A 16,701-nucleotide genomic window follows, 5' to 3' on the forward strand; every position below is an offset into this window, starting at 1 on the left:
ATTTTAATTTACATTAAACAGAGAACTGATTTAGTATAAGCGATACATTAAAGTTTACACAAACTCAGCTGTTTGCAAATATATCAGTGCTTCACTGTTTATTTGTTTCTGGGATATATATTCATCAGTATTGGAATGGCACTGACATCATCCTGCTTAAATGAACTTAATCAGAACTCACCAGTAGACATGGATAGTATTAAAGTCACCTTGAATTTCAGTGATGATGGAATGGAAGAAGAATCCGGTAAATATTTCTTTTAAACTTTTGTAATAAATTCGAAACTGCATCTGCATATTGCAATGTATTGGTATATGTTGAATTGATTTAGTGTTGCAAATTATTTAAACAATTGTTAAATAATTGTTTGTCTCTTATGCGCAGACATCAGCACAGCCAAGTCACCTAAATCATGGAATAGTTCAAATATGACGTACACTCCTTCTCCTGTGAAAAGATCATTGTTCTTTCAGCCACGAAAGGTTTCAAACCGAATGTCAGGAATAAATTCCGCCTGCAGACTGCCGCGAAAGAATGACAAAATATCGCATGGATTGCCTTTATCTAATTTAAAACAAGTTGAAGATTCCAACTTAATGTCAGATGATGATGATTCAAAAACCTTATCACTCCCGTTTAAAACATATGCTGAAAGAAGAGACTCTGGTTGTTTAGAATATGATGAGAATACACCGACTGCTTCTCCAATGCGGGCATCTAATGCATTCAGTTTCAACTCCTGCAGCAGTGGCGATGAAAATAACAGCGACAGTTGTTTCTCCTCTCCAATTAGACCACGGCCCATAAGCAATTTTCACTCCCCACGACGCAGTGTGAGGTTTTTAAACATGTCAACTTCTCCATCTTCTTCTTCTGGTGTCTCTTGCTGTTCTCCTGTTAGATCTCCACCTGAAACTCCCCCTCACACAAGAAAACTTAGAGCCCTCACTTTATTTGACACACCACGCACACCAAAAACCCTCATGAGCAAGTTAAAATCACGTATCAACGAGAAAAAGGATTCTGATGATAAAATATCCGCTCCTAACCCCGTGAGCCCTGTCGCATCAACAAAGAGTCGTAGCCGTCTTGATATTTTAAAAGTATCCGATTCAACTTTTCCACACACTCCTTCCAGTAAAAGCAAGCTTATGGATGACAGTGAAGATTGTTATTCCCCGATCACCAGAAGAGCACATGTGCTTGGTTCAAATGTTCGCGCTTCCTTAATGCGAGCCTCACCGCTTGTCAATATCAACCCATTCACCCCAGATAACCGATCTGTCAGCTCAAAACGCTTAAGGACACAGAAAGCAAGGTTTGTTACATTTTTCATTCTTGTTAATTCTGTTTTTCACTCTATGTTGTTGTGTATTTAAAAGATATCAAAATAAAAACCAAAAATTGGTATAATATTATCTACTTGTTTTTCAGCGATTCTGTTTTATTACAAGACAGCGGACTTGATGATGAGGAAGATGAAGCAAGACCTGCAAAGGTAAGTTCCGGATTTTTAATATAATACATTAAACATTAACATGTTTCTTGTACTAAACGTTTTATCTTTTCAGAGGATTCATTTAAGAGAAAATAACATTTCCCGTTATGCTCAAGAGTTTCACGAAGTTGGTAAAATTGGTGATGGAGAATTTGGAGCAGTTTATAAATGTGTTAACCGCCTGGATGGATGTACTTATGCAATTAAACGATCAAAGCAACCTCTCGCTGGTTCAATTGATGAGTAAGTTACTTGGATTTTTATGTTTCTGGGAGCGTACTATACCCAAACACGGAAACCGAAAGCCAGTTGCGTAATTAAGGAGAAAGCTGCACAAGAATGCATTTTGTTAAAAAAATTTTTGTATTAAAATTGTGCAAAGCGTTTGGGTTTAGTTCGGCAAATTCCTAAATAGTATTATATTACTACTAGTAACGAAATGAAAATAAGTATATAAATACATACAATTGTTGCAGTTTTTGTAATTTAACGGTTGTTTTTTAATTACTTGCAGGGCCAATGCAATTCGCGAGGTGTGTGCTCATGCTGTGCTTGGAAAACATAGACATGTGGTTCGATACTATTCCGCTTGGGCAGAAAATGATCACATGGTTATTCAAAACGAATACTGTAACGGTATGTATTATTGAATGTGGTCTAAAAAAAAATCTAGGCTAAAAATGAAAAAATTAAGTACACTTCAGACTCAGGGTATAAACCTTGCTTTTTTCTATTAGGTGGAAGTTTGGCAGATGTTCTGAGTGAAAATCAAAAAGCGGGAATTGTCATGTCTGAAAAAGAAGCTCAAAATGTTTTAGTGCAAATTGCGAAAGGTCTCAAATATATTCATTCTCAAAACCTGGTACATTTAGACATCAAACCTGGTAAGTTCTAGAAACCACTTGTTGTAAACTTTTTCAGCGTGCAACATGGTTTTTACAATAATTTACCTTACAGGCAACATCTTCATTTGCAAAGAACGTCGCTCTTTTGGATCTCCACGCCACAGTAATGATGAAAATGAGTTTCATGCTCAACCAGAAAACGAAGAAAGTATTTACAAAATTGGCGACCTTGGTCATGTAACTTGTGTAGAAGACCCACAAGTTGAAGAGGGTGATTGCCGCTATCTTGCAAACGAAGTTTTACAGGTTTGTTTTTTTTTGTTTTAAAAAAATTAAAACAATGTCGTTTTTGTTGGATATCCATTATAAAATAATGTTTATGTTTTTTGTTGATTTAAATTTATTAAAACTTTTAACAATTTATAGGAAAACTTCAGTCATCTTCCTAAAGCTGATGTGTTTGCACTGGGCCTCACTATATATGAGCTTGCTGGAGGTGGAATTTTGCCCAAGAATGGACCAGAGTGGCACAAGTTACGAACAGGCAACTTACCCCCACTTTCTGGTTGTTCTTCAGAGTTTAACAGACTTCTTCAGGTATTTATTTTTTAGTTTTATCCATTTCAGTTATTGTTCCTAATTTTAGTTTGTTCATAAAGAAAATAAAAATTATGGTGATTATATAAGAGCAAATTAAAATGTATAATTATTTTGCAGAGTATGATTGATCCTTCAACATCAAGAAGACCAAGTGCAGCCGGTCTTCTGCAGCATCCAATTTTGTCAACTTACTCTTCCAAAAGTAAACATCAGTTACAAAAAGAGCTCAATGAACAGAAATTCCAAATTGAAATTCTAACTAGGTAACGTCATCGTGACATTTTTTATTTTTCTTCTGCTTTAATTGGTTATGAAATAAAAGTTTCTTTACAATAATGTTTGTTATTTTACAGGGAATTAGAAAATGCCCGCAAAGCCCCACAGGAACAGCCTCCTGTATTTCATCGAGAAAGTTTCTGTGTACGTCGTGGTGGTATGCTTGGTGCAACCCGAAAGCTGCAAAGTTCGTTAAAGGGTGGCAAGACAACACGACTTATTGGAAAGAAATGCAACCGTAGTATGAGTCTTAACATGTTCTAACTGCCGCATGTTTTAGAACTGAATATTTATTTTTAAACTGCCCTTACATGTGCCTTCCATTAAATTGCTGATAATCACTGCAGAGATGAGCTCAATCATGCCAAACTGTTTTTTTATTCGCCTTTTTATGTTTTACTGTTTTGTAATATGATGTTCCAAGTGTGATTGGTTACATATGTATTGGAGCATATCCACCCAACCATTATCTTTCGTTTGTGTTCTTTTCTGTTCTATTTCATTGTGGTTTCATTGCTGTTATGTTGCATACCTTGCGGCTAGTTCAGTGTGGTGTTCTTGTGTTATGAATATACATCACGATTCACTTCTTTCAAACGTCTGCTGTTTATTATGCCGACCCTCATCACTGCTAAACATTTACCGAACGTGCTTAAAAATATTGCCAAAATATTTGAATACACTGCCGTGCATGGTACAAACCTCATTTTGGTGCCTCGCCAGAAAGTTGTTGAAAGGTATTCATTTAGACCAGATATCTACTGTATGGTATTCAAAATTTAAAATGAATATTTGTATTGGGACTGTTACGTTGGATTGTGAAACATTGGACTATGCTTGAGATGCAACTGGTAATGTATTGTACACCAATCTGTTCAAAAGGGTGTTTTGACATAAAATGCTTGATTGAATTTAATAAAATTTTCACAGGGTGTTTTAATTTTCCTCTTATTCCTTAAATATTTGTTTATTTAATGTTAAAATTTGTATGACGTTCAGATGCGATATTAATATATTAAACCTTACATCAATTTTACAAAACTTAAATATAGTAGGATAGGAAACTTTGTCAGAAGAGATCATTTAATGATAAAATATTAAATATATATATATGTATTGAAAAACAGTATTTTTGAACAGGTAAAAAAATGCGAAATAGTAAGGTGAAATACTTTCAATCAGTAAAGTAAATCAAGTAAAAAGAAATACTTTCAAATGCTCGCTAAATCATAGTAAAGCCGATGAAATTTTGTATTTTAGTTTAGAGTGTGAACGATTAAACTAGTTTCATAGATTCATAACAAAAACTTGAATATTTCGTACATCAGTTTAATTTTGTCTAATAAACCTAGTTTTAGTTTTGTGGAAAAAAGAACTGAGATATAAACATGACTATGAGCAAAATAGGCAGGGGTCAATTTTATATCAGGCAGGAGACTTTAATTTGAAACCAAAACATCATACAATATTGTTTAAAGTTCTATATATAAAGTTTACATGGAAAAGAAACTGGCACAGCTGGGTTAACTTCGATAGGTTACCTAAGTTGGAGAATACTGTTAATATCAAAATATTTCAATTTGGTGTCCTTTATTCCTTACATTGTACTTTGTATGGTTAAGGTTTGCTTTTAATTCAAAAATTTATACCTCAGCTGTAATTCAAACATAATATGCTGATATATTAACAAGATGATATATGGAAAATATATTGGCAATTCAGTCATTTGCACTGGGAGATAATTTATGAGAAGTGACGATACAATATTTATCAACTGATGTTCAAACAATAATCATTATCGTTTAAACAATACCAATTGTTATGCAATAATATAAGGTATATGTAACATGTTAAAAACTATAGCAGTAGGGCAAGGAAAAGAATGTTCAAACTAAATTTTCAAAGCTACAGCATTATTTGATGTTGTTATGTGTATTTCTATTAATAAATTCACTTATTAATTAAAATTAACCATGTGTGTTTTCAAATTTATAAAATAACACCTGTTGTGAGAATCACTAAATAACTTCTTAATTAAGAAAGGAATGATAGAACTAAACTGTGATATCACCCAAAAACCGTCATGTATTTTGATTTTGGTAACATTGCCAGCTTTTGCTTCATACACGTGTCAAGTTTTTTCTTTAAATTAAAGCGATAATTTCGTTCTTATATAAAATGCTCCAGGCTAACAGTGAATTTCTGGGTGTGGCACATGTTACCTAAAATCAGTGAAATTTGTATCTTTCAGCTTTTTAAAACAACTGGGATTTAACAATACCTTGGTACGTTTAATTTTGCTCATGATTCTCCAAGTGGTAACAAAAGCGACAAAGTTTACAGTGTTGTGGCATAACAGATTAAAGCATACATATCATTGTGTAAACTAAAGTTACTACCTATGAAATACCAGAAAATACAACTATAACATGATATACTTATATTCTAATGCAGCAAAACATATATTATAGTGAAGAAACAAACAAACTATATTTATTAAACTTTGGAACAGGCTTTCTTAACCAGGTTTGCTGGGATGCTAAATTATTAAGGTTTGTTGGGTCTACACTATATAAACAATTCTAGAAGAGGGTAAAATACTTGTTGGGGGTTTAAAGGGGTTGCATCAAAGAAAGGGCTTAAGAACTACTGGTTTAGATGAGAAATTATTTTTATTAAATAAATTTGGTCAACATCAATATTTTATTTCAGAGAATTTTTAAATTTTGTGTTTGTGTAAACCAAAATTTAACTTACATTTTTATTAATTTTACTAAAAAAATGTTCTTAACAAGAAGTTGTTTTTAAATACATTAAATAGCTTTCTTTATATTTTATGACCTTTATTTCAGCATCGGAAAATAGTTTTCTTATAAGCTCTAGGCTTTGGCAAATTTTTAAATGAAACATTTTAAATTTATAAAAAATATTTTGTTCTTAACCATCACTTTATTATACAAAATCATTTGTCAATTTTAAAAATCGTCATCGTCATCTTCGTCCTGTGATGGGACCCCACCTTCTGGGACTTCCCCGCGCAACATGAGTTCGTCATCGCTTATGACATCATCATCATCATCATCATCGGCCACATCAATATCATCACTGGATAACGAGTCATCGTCGCTACCATCGATGTACATACTTCTACGAACACCTGTGTTGGAATGAATTGATGTAACTTGTTTTACCCTCTTGTAGCGGGGCAACAACAGTCGCTGGAACACAGGTGTTCTGTTTCATAGACTTTGTGCCTGCTTAATAGTGAGTAGTTACCATGTATGTAACTTGTGTTTGATGTACAACTTATTGTACGGCTGACAATTTAGACAACTCATTAGTGACCACTGGATTCGAGCAATTGCAAGTAAGTGTTTTGCCCAAGAACAGATAGGCCCACATTGGTGTTAGAACCAAATCTCTAAATATTAAAATACTGAAAAAAAACTCAGTATATATATATAACAAGACAAAAAAGTGAGAAACATATAGAGCAGTTAGTTGTTTAATTAATAAACAGTAAACACATAGATACCAGCATGGGGACGTTCAGGGTTCTGAGGTCTTTTTTCAAGATTTTCATTGTTTAAGTCGTCCGAATCCTCACCACTGCCCCCTAACCCCAATCCTGAGAATGGAAAAGAACGTTATGCTTGAATATGGTTTTGGATTTAAGACAGTGGTTCCCAAACTTTATTAACTCGTATACTATTTTTTGGTTTATGTAACGTTCTCGTACCACCTACACGACTAAAGGATCCAGGCCAAAAAGTTGGATTGTCTGATAATTTACACAACACAAACTTGGCACTGCCTTTCTCATAGTAACGTGTAAAATAAATGTCATTTGCCTATTAAACAGGGCAACAGGCAGTAATAAACTACCTAAATATGTTCCAGAAGTAGCACTGCTGTATATTTATGATATTTTCCTTAGCCAAGCAGCATGTTTGTTACGTAATAGTGGGAATTCACACATGGATTCATTGCATCATAATAACAATTGTTTGAACCTGGCAATTAATTACGACATAATGCAATTCACACAGCGATTATTTGCGTCATAATATCGATTGTTCCCTTGATTATTTGGCCTGCGGGTGCTTAAAATTTTCATGTATGGGCAGAATTAACGCGATGGTTTGGTGTGAACCTAATAAGTAGCTCGCGTACCACCTGGGAGACCTTCGCCTAACACTAGTGGTACGCGTACCACAGTTTGGGAACCACTTGTTTAAAAGAATAAGGGTTTAAATATATGTTATAATGTTGGGAATATATGCAACCTGATCAGATTATCCTCGGGTGGGAAACCCAAGGGGTTTAATACACAGGTGTTGCAAATCATACATGGTGGCTTCATACCACTTATGCTCGCTGTCAAGATGAACCTTACGTTGGAAATCAAGTGAAGTTGGAACAGAATAAAAGGAAAAAATATTGTGAAGAAAGCAAAAAAGAATGCAAGAAAAAAGCAACAACTTACCATCAAGTGCGTCATTATCGAGAAACGAATCGTTGAGAATTACCTTCTTCTCTTCTTCTCTCAAGCGAGTTTGAATTCTCCTTAATGACAATTCATTCTCATTCATTCTTGCTTGTTCTTGTCTAAAGAATAATTGTATGTATTAGTTAGGGTAGGGTACCCATAAATTTTAAGATAAAAGTTCATTTATCTAAACATTTTTCTATGCGCAAATCTATTAAGGCTATTCACACTTAGGAATTAATTAGGGACTTGGCGCTACGAAAAGCGTAACAGACAAAAACCAAGTGCAACCAATTGTATATTATGATATATATACGTTTTGTCCACATGGTATCATTAGATATTCAGATTACTGTATTTCTTTACACAAAAATCCATCAACTCTAAAAAATTTTTTTTTTATTAAAACAATAAAAACTGCTGCAGTGTAATTTTTGAATAATTTTTTTATATGAACTCTACGTCTTGCAGCACTAGGAATTAAAAACTGGTTGCTCTTTAACCGCAAACCACATGTTCTGTATGATTTTGATGAGCAAGGCTTTTCAACTAAACAGGAACATTTACTCGTATTCCTTTCTCCTTGGTGATGTCATATGTGCTCAGCTCCGCAGCACACGCATGCGGAGGTTTGCGTTTGGTTGCTGAGCTTTTATTAACATTGCCACATTCTTAACAGAAAGTGTGATAAAAAACTAGACTTTATGCCCAGAATTTTTACATTTGCAATAAATTGCCACTAAAATATTTGATTTAAAAAACTCTTTTCCGAGCACATTTTTTTATATCGTGCACCCACGTGACTGGTTACAAGAATTTAAATGGCCTTTATCAACTACAACACTGCTTAAATATCTGTAACTGACTGCGCGTTGTTGCAATCGTTATCTAAATTGTCTACCTGTTTTAAAAACCAATCAAATTTAAATAAATAGTGTTATTACAAAAATTACAAAAGATATAAATTAAAAATAAACAAAAATTTAAATTTTCAGAAACACCGGATACTTTCTAAAATACTCTGGTGTTTCTTAGAAACCCAAAAATTCGATGCCAACTTACGCGGTGCGCTGTCGCGGCACCGGTCGCACGAAGGACTTAAATGGACTTTCCGGGTGGATAGGGTTTTGTGCCAAATCTGGCCAAAATCCTATGTCCTTGACAGGGACCTCACCCATTAAGAATAAAAAAAATACCATGGTTCTCCATTTGGTATTTGCGTCTTAGGCAAAATATTCACAACCAGAACGCAAGCCAACCTGTTATGATCCTCCATTTGGTGTTCAAGGTACGTCATGTTTCTAAACTTAATCAGGTAACTGGCGTATTGAAGTTTTAATTCTTCTTCTAAACGTTCAAACTCATCCATGAATGCTGGGCGGACACTTTGTAAAGTGGAGAGACGCTTTTTGGAACGATCCAATTCCGACTAATTTGCGACCAGATGTAATTTAGTTAGACTAGTTTACTTTGTAAGCACTTTAAAGGGGCATACCAACGAAAAATCAAAATTTGTGTATTGATAGATATGCTTAAATGTGATCTAAAGCTACCATTCAAGTTTTAAAATACAAAACAGCATCTGAAAAAAAATGAGTTAAAAAAAAGCAAATTCGACCGCTGGAGTAAAAAAAAATTCGCCCTGGCGCAATGCATGGGATTTCCTATTATGAATGAATGAATGAATGTTTTTAGAAAAAAAAAACACTTAACTTTGATCGTTTCTAGTTTCTAAAATACTAAAGAAAATTTAAATTTTATTTCTGATTTGGTATAATGAATGCTTTATAAAAAAGTCAGTTTTTCGTGTTTAACATAACGTATAAAAATATGCTGAGTCAGCATAATCTGGTATGTACCTACGTTCAATCGAATACTTAAAACATAATAAAGTCTATGTTGTACAATTTTTATATATATTCTTGAAGAAAAAGCATTTATTATACCAAATAAGAAATAAAATTTGAATTTTCTTTAGTATTTTAGAAACTAGAAACGATCAAAGTTGAGTGAATTTATTTCTTATGGGAAATCCTATGTATTGTCGAAACAGCCAAATTTGTTTTACTCCAGCGGGTTTTTTTCACACGATTTTTTCAGAAGCCGTTTCGTTTTGGCAAACTTTGATGGTACCGTTAGGTTACATTTGTGCATATCTATCCATACACAAATTTTCATTTTTCGTTGGTATGCCCCTTCAAAGTATATGAGCTATGATATTTTAAATAGTCAAAAAACTGTAATTCGCAAAAAAAACTGTTTTAAAATAAAAACGATATTCTAAAGTTGGGCAAAATACTTCTTTTTTAATATTTGGTCAAACAAATGTTTAAACAACCCTGTAGTGACTACTGGGTTTTGGGAATGGTCATTAAATCTTTCCCAATTTCACATACGACTATAATGGTATCAGTATAAAGCCTTGACCCAAGAACCTTCTGTTTACAAAATAAGCACTTTACTATTGTAACCTGAATAATTTTCAAGTATATACGATAGTTCTTAAAATCAAAGTTTTGGCCAACTCTGGTTCAAATCAAGGACCCATGGTATACTGCAGAACTTCACCCATGAAAACAAAAATTACGATTATTTTACTTTTCTCTTTTCAATCTTGGCTTCAAGGTTTGCTTCATCTGCTGCCACGTTGTCAAGTTTCTGAAGTGTGGATTTTGTGTTTTGCTCAACTTTCATTATGCTTGACCTAGTTACAACAATCAAATATTATTCAAAGATCTGACTTGGACAGTGTGTGTTACATTAGTGGTGCTTGGGGTAACTTGTCTCACGAACTTTTAAAACTTTTTAAAACTTCAAAAATTTTGTCTCACGAACTTTTAAAACTTTTTAAAACTTCAAAAATTCGATGAGTTTGTTCTAAATTTTATTATTATTATCATTCAACTAACCTTAGCCCCTTCTCAATAGTGTTGATATCTAGTGGGTGGGCAAGAGCCGACATCCGTGCATCTCTAAGTTCAGGTTCCTGTGATAAAAGATGATACAACGTGGCTCCTCGTTGTGTGACTTCCGATGCAAGTTGACGAACAGCTTTCAACTCGTTGATTTTCGAAGCTTTTGTTAAAACATTGATATTAAAGAATATTACTGAATAAATTAAACAGTTTTATTATTAATTGTCCAGTAGCCCCACTCTGCCATTCTCTTCTAAAGACAGAAAAACCTTTTTTAAGCTGAAACTTCGTACATCATAGATATTAGAAAACCACATATAATTATCTAGTTAACAATCAAATACCTTGCTACGAAGTCTAAAAAAAGAACAGCCAATTTAAAGAGACTTTTATCGTTTGAACTACTTCATAATTCGATCCAAAATTTGTTTTTGTAAATTGACCATGTAAATATTTTTTTATTTAAATGAACAGCAAAATTTAAAGGGACATAACAACAACAAAATAAAATTTGTGTACTGATGAAGAAGCATTTATTATACCAAATCTGAAAAAAAATTGAATATTCATGCGTAGTTTAGAAAATAGAAAACGTTAACATTTAGTGAATTTTTTCTTCTGTTTGATAAATATTGTTCATCCAGACCAAAAAAAGAATTTTTAATGCATTACTTGGAGTAAGTTGAAGAAATAACCGAAAGTTTGTGAATTTTGTTTCTTTTTATCCAACCTAATATTCGGTGAATTTTCCATGGGTGTAAGGTAACTGTAACTGTTTTGGTGTCAAGATAACAGAAAAACGCTAACACACACAAGTTTCATTCAATATTACATTCCTTTGCTTGGAAAGTTAGAATTGCAACATTATTTTTATTTACTTGCTATGCAGTGGCGGACACTGGGGGGTGCGAGCGGGTGCGCAAGCACCCCCAATAAAATAAACAATAGAAGTGCTAACTCGCGCGCTTAAAATCTCTCCCACTTGGGTATGTCTAGAGGACAAGCGCACTTAAAATATTGTAGTTACGATCAGTAATTCAAATGGAAAAGCTGACGTTATTTAAAAATAATCCGTCATGCGCAGCAGGGCTTCATGGTCATGTTTACCGAGGATAACCAATTTCCATTAGAAAACGGGAAATTCCCGCATGCGATTGGTATAAAAATACACGCGTTGACGCGAGGGCGAAACATATTAAAATTGAAGAAAGAGAAGCAACTAACATTATTCAAGCGAGCTTGACTTTATCTTTAATTAATTTCCGTTCGTTTTGCTCTGAAAAGTAACGAATCGCACGAGATGAGCGTAGCGGCAATCGTGCTTTGATCGGGGCAGAACGTTGGTGCGCTGCGGTCCACGATCAGCACAGCACGAAAAATCGTTGGCTTAAAGCCAAAAACGCTGTTCTTTGGAACATAGGAGAAAAGATAGTAATACTAAGTGAGCGGCAATGTAGCTTGCTTATTAACCACCGTAAAAACTTATGTTAATAACAACTATTACTAATATAGTTTTTTTTATATTATTTCTGCATCTTGCCACACTGGAATTCACGAAACGCGTCTTCTCTTTATCAAGCAGCGTTTGAACGTAAGCCATGTGTTCTGTATGATTTTGATTAGCGGTGCTTTTCGACTAAACAGGGGCGTATTCTCGTACGCCTTTCTCCTTGAAAACATCATTAGCACTCGGCGCTAATATCTTTTTCACACGCTTTGTCTGGATTTAGTAGAGACCGACCATATATTTTTTCCATTAAAACCGATAATTGTCACTATAACGAAATATATGAAATGATCAGTATTAATCAAAATTAATAACTGTATTCACGATATTGCAAGTTATAATAAAGAAAAGAAATGGTTGTTCTGCACTTTCTCAGTAGGTAACCTTATATGTGTTGCTTTTCTTAACTAACTTTGGAGTGACGACCAACATGAATACTAAACGTAAACTACGAGAGTCGACATTCATAAATCTAAACTACTACGCACGTGGACGTTAAACTACGACGCAGGCTAAACTATAGCCCACGTGAAGGCTAAACAAGACGCACGAGAAGGCTAAACTACGACAAACGTAAAGGTCAAGTAGGACGTACGTCGCTTCGCACGAACTATTTTATATATAAGTGTATTATCCGCGCATTTTTACCGATACCGATTATCGGTAAAACATAAATTTTGGCCAACCTCTAGTTGTCAGCACCCCCAAATATTGACCAAGTGTCCGCCATTGTTGCTATGTAAGTATCTGTCACATGTCTTATTTCAACTCTAATATCAACTATGATGCTTCATAATATGTAGAGGAATGTGCCCCCTGCCCAATCAACAAGGAGGTCAAAACATTGTGTTCGTGTATAACAGTATAAGTATGAAATAAATCAGAATGCCACATTTTTATGATGTGCGTCGACTTAGGTATTAGAACAAAATGCATGTGATAACATACATTTATCACTTGGTAAGCAAAGCAATCGTTGTGAATTCATTCTTGTGAAAATTGACGTAATGCAAATTAATTAACGAGCACCCAATGTTACCAGTTGAAGTTTCACATGATCTATCTTAAAAGAGTGTTACATAACATAACAAGTATTAAACAAATTTTAAACATTTGAATAATATTTTAGCCTGCTATACGCCTTATGACTCAAAAACTACCCAATAGTACAATTTTTAATCTTTTTACAGCTCATGATCCAACAAGGTTGCTATGAAAGAGTCAATAAACTGACATTTGTGGGTAAAATTATTTTTTCCGGTAAATATAAAAAGATTCGAAATTCTAGATTCGGAATTCTAGATTCGAAATAAAGTATTCTAGGATATCCTAGAATACCTAATTATTCTGTAATGTGCATCCCTACTTACCAATATCAAACGTGGTAAGACTGTGACTGCTTTGTGAGTCCCCAGCAGAGGAATGATCAATTGCTTTCATGGCTGAGTGGAGAACAGAAGCAACTTTTAATAATTCCTTGACAGAATATCCATCAGCCATGTATAATCTTTTGGTGTTCAACTTAATGTGAATCTTGGTTGCGATGAATTGAGCAGAGGATTTGATAAAGATGACGCGATCCTGCTCTGTGTCGATGTCCTTTGGGATGTGAGCATCTGGCTCATACCTGGGGGGAAAATTAAGATCAAAAATTAAATGGTTGGAAATTGTGGTGCCCTACTGTAAAGTATGAAGTTGAAATTATTAACTGATCCTCACAACACAACCACATCACTAAACCAGAACATAAACGCACATGATTATTAGGAATAGGCACCACTTAGATAAAATATGAACTAAAAACAATGGTAACTTAACGGGTTTAGTGCATGCTTCGCAGTAGTGACCAGCATGTTTAAAAGGGGGCTGTTATATAATACAACCAGCTGAACCAGGCAACCTCATACCCAATCGCGGCAAAAACGCGTGTCAGCGTGTGTTAGAGTTTTCGGGCTGCAAATGTGTTTGTAAGGGCTGTCATGTCAGCGTAACAGAACCCTTTTCTTCATTTTACAACTTACCTCTGTATAAGCCAGAGAAGAATCTCAGCCACCAGTTCAAAGTTTGGTTGCCTGAAGTTTTCCACAGATATGAGTCGAGGATAGCCAAGTCCTCTCATCATCTCTGTGAAGTTACGAAGATCCCGGTATGACATTAGAAGGCAGTAGAGAGCCACAAATGTTATAATGGCAACGCAAAGTTTAAATTATCGAGAACACTAAGCCTGGAACGAGAAAAATATTAAATGTTTAGAAAAACGCTTGGAAAAAAGGATGATACAATTGTTGCCCGCTTTTCCATATTATTTCCTAATAATATTGAAATATAAACGACTATATTACCATTGTGTATATTATAATTAGGCAGTGCTGCAGCCAATTAACAAATTTAAGGATTGTTTAAAACCATGGATTTTCCTGTGGCCAGGCAATCCCTGTTGTCATGCGATCACTTTCCTCAGTTTCAAAACTGTTTCCCGTCTCTGCGTCAAAAACATCACTTCTGTCTGCTTCACTGACTCTAGAGAGGCCGTCCTTTGCTTCCACACAACATGGGTTTAATGAGAGAGCGATGCTATAATGATCCACTGCATCTGTGAGCTTTGACAGTTTACAATAACAGTCACCAAGCAAGCAATGCAAGGCGCTGCTACCAAACCTCTGTGTGGCCAATTTAAGACACTTAATTGCTTCGGAGTATTTCTCTTGTCGGTACAGAATGGTACATTTCGTTTCAATCGCACTTTTATGATTTGGATCAAGAGTAAGCGCGCGGTCCACTAGTTTCCCAGCTTTGTCTAGCACACTTGAGTCAGGTAGCATTGTGAGTGCACAGAGTACATATGAGCCAGGTGACGGACCAAGAGCCTCGAACGCACTTTTTGCCACAGTCAATGCGTCGTTATTACGATTCTCACTCATGTAGCATGATACAAGCTTAGCATAGCAGTCCAATCTATGAGGGGCGAGTGAGATTGCTTCTTTGGAGTGTGAGAGAGCAGTCTGTACTTCTCCAAGCCCAACCAGACCTGCAGCTTTTAAGAGGAAAGCCTGCACTGAAAACGGATCTAGTTGATTAGCTCTCGCAGCCAAATAAACTGCTTTTGTGTAATCCTCATTTAGTAGAGCATGGTAACCAAGGGCAATCCATGATTCAGGCTGAAGATCTGAGACAGCAAACAACTCGGTGGAAAACTTGCCAAGTTCTTCCGCTTTCTTCTCATCATATAGGAGAGAGGCATAAAGGTCCATGCCACGAAGCCAGAACCTTTCCTGTCTATGAAGTGACTTAAGATGCATCATAGCAGAGTCATGATCATCAGCCATGTAACACGCAATGGCAAGATCATATTGTACTGTTGGGTTGCCAGCCAAACTGACTCGCTTCTGCAGAGCATCAAACGCAACCACACTTTTTGTGTGTTCTTTGTTCACAACAGACGCATGAGCTTTTATGTACGCAGGCAACCAGTCTACACTACCATTCACATTCATTATGCTTATCACCACATTAGGATGCTCACCCAGTCGTAACAACTCGATTGCGCAATCCAGCGCAAGCGGACACTCACGAAGGACTTCCTTGTAACAATTAATGGCATTTCTTCGCATTTGTCTTGCTTGGTAAAGCTTTCCAATTGCGTAGTTCACCTTCGAACACCTTCGTTTTTCCTCAATGTTCAGCAGCGCCTCTAGTGCTCCATCCTCATTCTTTTCTTCCATGCAACACTCGTATATTCGAAAATAAACGTGAGACAAATTCGTTTCCTTCTGTGCGCTCTTCGTGTTTTTTGGCACTCCTTTGCGCACGTTAAGTGCTCGGCGGTAAGCTGCTTCTGCCCTCTTGTATTCCTTCTTGGCAAAAAAACTATCGCCGCTATACACTAAAATATCATATTGCTGACTTGGACCAAATGCATTTAAATTCTTCGTGATTGAAATTGCTAGACCGGAAAGCAAAGCCACTGAAGCATGAAGTTCGCTTGAGTGTAACATCCTTAATTGGTCCACTATACAGACACTGGCCATTTTCATAAAATATTAATTCTCCAAAACTACAACTAGATGAACCATAAAGGAAATAAAATACTGGTTTTCTGCAAATACAAGTTTGTAAAATTATATGCAGGGCCGTAAATAGGCGCATTTTTCGTCCGTTAACGATCACGCGTCCAAATTAATTCGGGCGCATTTTTATGTTTAAAATTTAACCTAATAAATTTAATTACATTTTCATATTTCATGTTTAATTAGCATGGAATACGAAAATTAAAAGTTACATCAGGTTTCCACTAGTTACGTAAAACGAATCGCGTGTCTGTGAAACTTGCCGATAATAACCTTTAAAGCGTTTTTTACTCATGCGACTCGAAAAACAACGTAAAATCTTCGAAATATTTTAATACCAAACTGAAATATTATATTCAAAACTTTGTAAGTACAGAATGTTATACTCGGTATTAGATTCGAATACGTTGTTAATGTTATTTAGCCTAGTAGGGATTCACACAAGGATTTATTGTATCATAATAGCGATTGTTTGACCTGAAAATTGATTGCGACATATTAGC

General features: G+C 35.2%; 3 protein-coding genes across 3 annotated transcripts; 1 reads left to right on the top strand and 2 right to left on the bottom strand.

Annotated features, from left to right (window-relative positions):
- On the top strand, positions 1-3,923 carry LOC100186458 (wee1-like protein kinase 1-A). Its single transcript, XM_002130772.4, has 10 exons — positions 1-247; positions 386-1,319; positions 1,436-1,499; positions 1,573-1,742; positions 2,014-2,135; positions 2,237-2,383; positions 2,457-2,650; positions 2,771-2,941; positions 3,062-3,207; positions 3,298-3,923. Exons 1-10 carry the CDS (start codon positions 136-138, stop codon positions 3,482-3,484), a joined length of 2,247 nt encoding a protein of 748 aa, XP_002130808.1. The 5' UTR covers positions 1-135; the 3' UTR covers positions 3,485-3,923.
- Positions 3,924-5,490: 1,567 nt separating this feature from the next.
- On the bottom strand, positions 5,491-14,355 carry LOC100184081 (clusterin-associated protein 1). Its single transcript, XM_026839805.1, has 8 exons — positions 14,153-14,355; positions 13,502-13,758; positions 10,619-10,784; positions 10,308-10,413; positions 8,969-9,138; positions 7,707-7,828; positions 6,756-6,848; positions 5,491-6,377 (listed from the first exon to the last, which is right to left on the bottom strand). Exons 1-8 carry the CDS (start codon positions 14,284-14,286, stop codon positions 6,196-6,198), a joined length of 1,230 nt encoding a protein of 409 aa, XP_026695606.1. The 5' UTR covers positions 14,287-14,355; the 3' UTR covers positions 5,491-6,195.
- Positions 14,356-16,255, bottom strand: LOC108949284 (anaphase-promoting complex subunit 7). Its single transcript, XM_018816855.2, has one exon. The coding sequence runs from the start codon at positions 16,163-16,165 to the stop codon at positions 14,531-14,533; it is 1,635 nt and encodes a 544-aa protein (XP_018672400.1). The 5' UTR covers positions 16,166-16,255; the 3' UTR covers positions 14,356-14,530.
- Positions 16,256-16,701: the final 446 nt, after the last annotated feature.

The sequence above is a fragment of the Ciona intestinalis genome, unplaced genomic scaffold, assembly GCF_000224145.3.
Source record: "Ciona intestinalis unplaced genomic scaffold, KH HT000970.1, whole genome shotgun sequence".
NCBI classification, from domain to species: domain Eukaryota; kingdom Metazoa; phylum Chordata; class Ascidiacea; order Phlebobranchia; family Cionidae; genus Ciona; species Ciona intestinalis.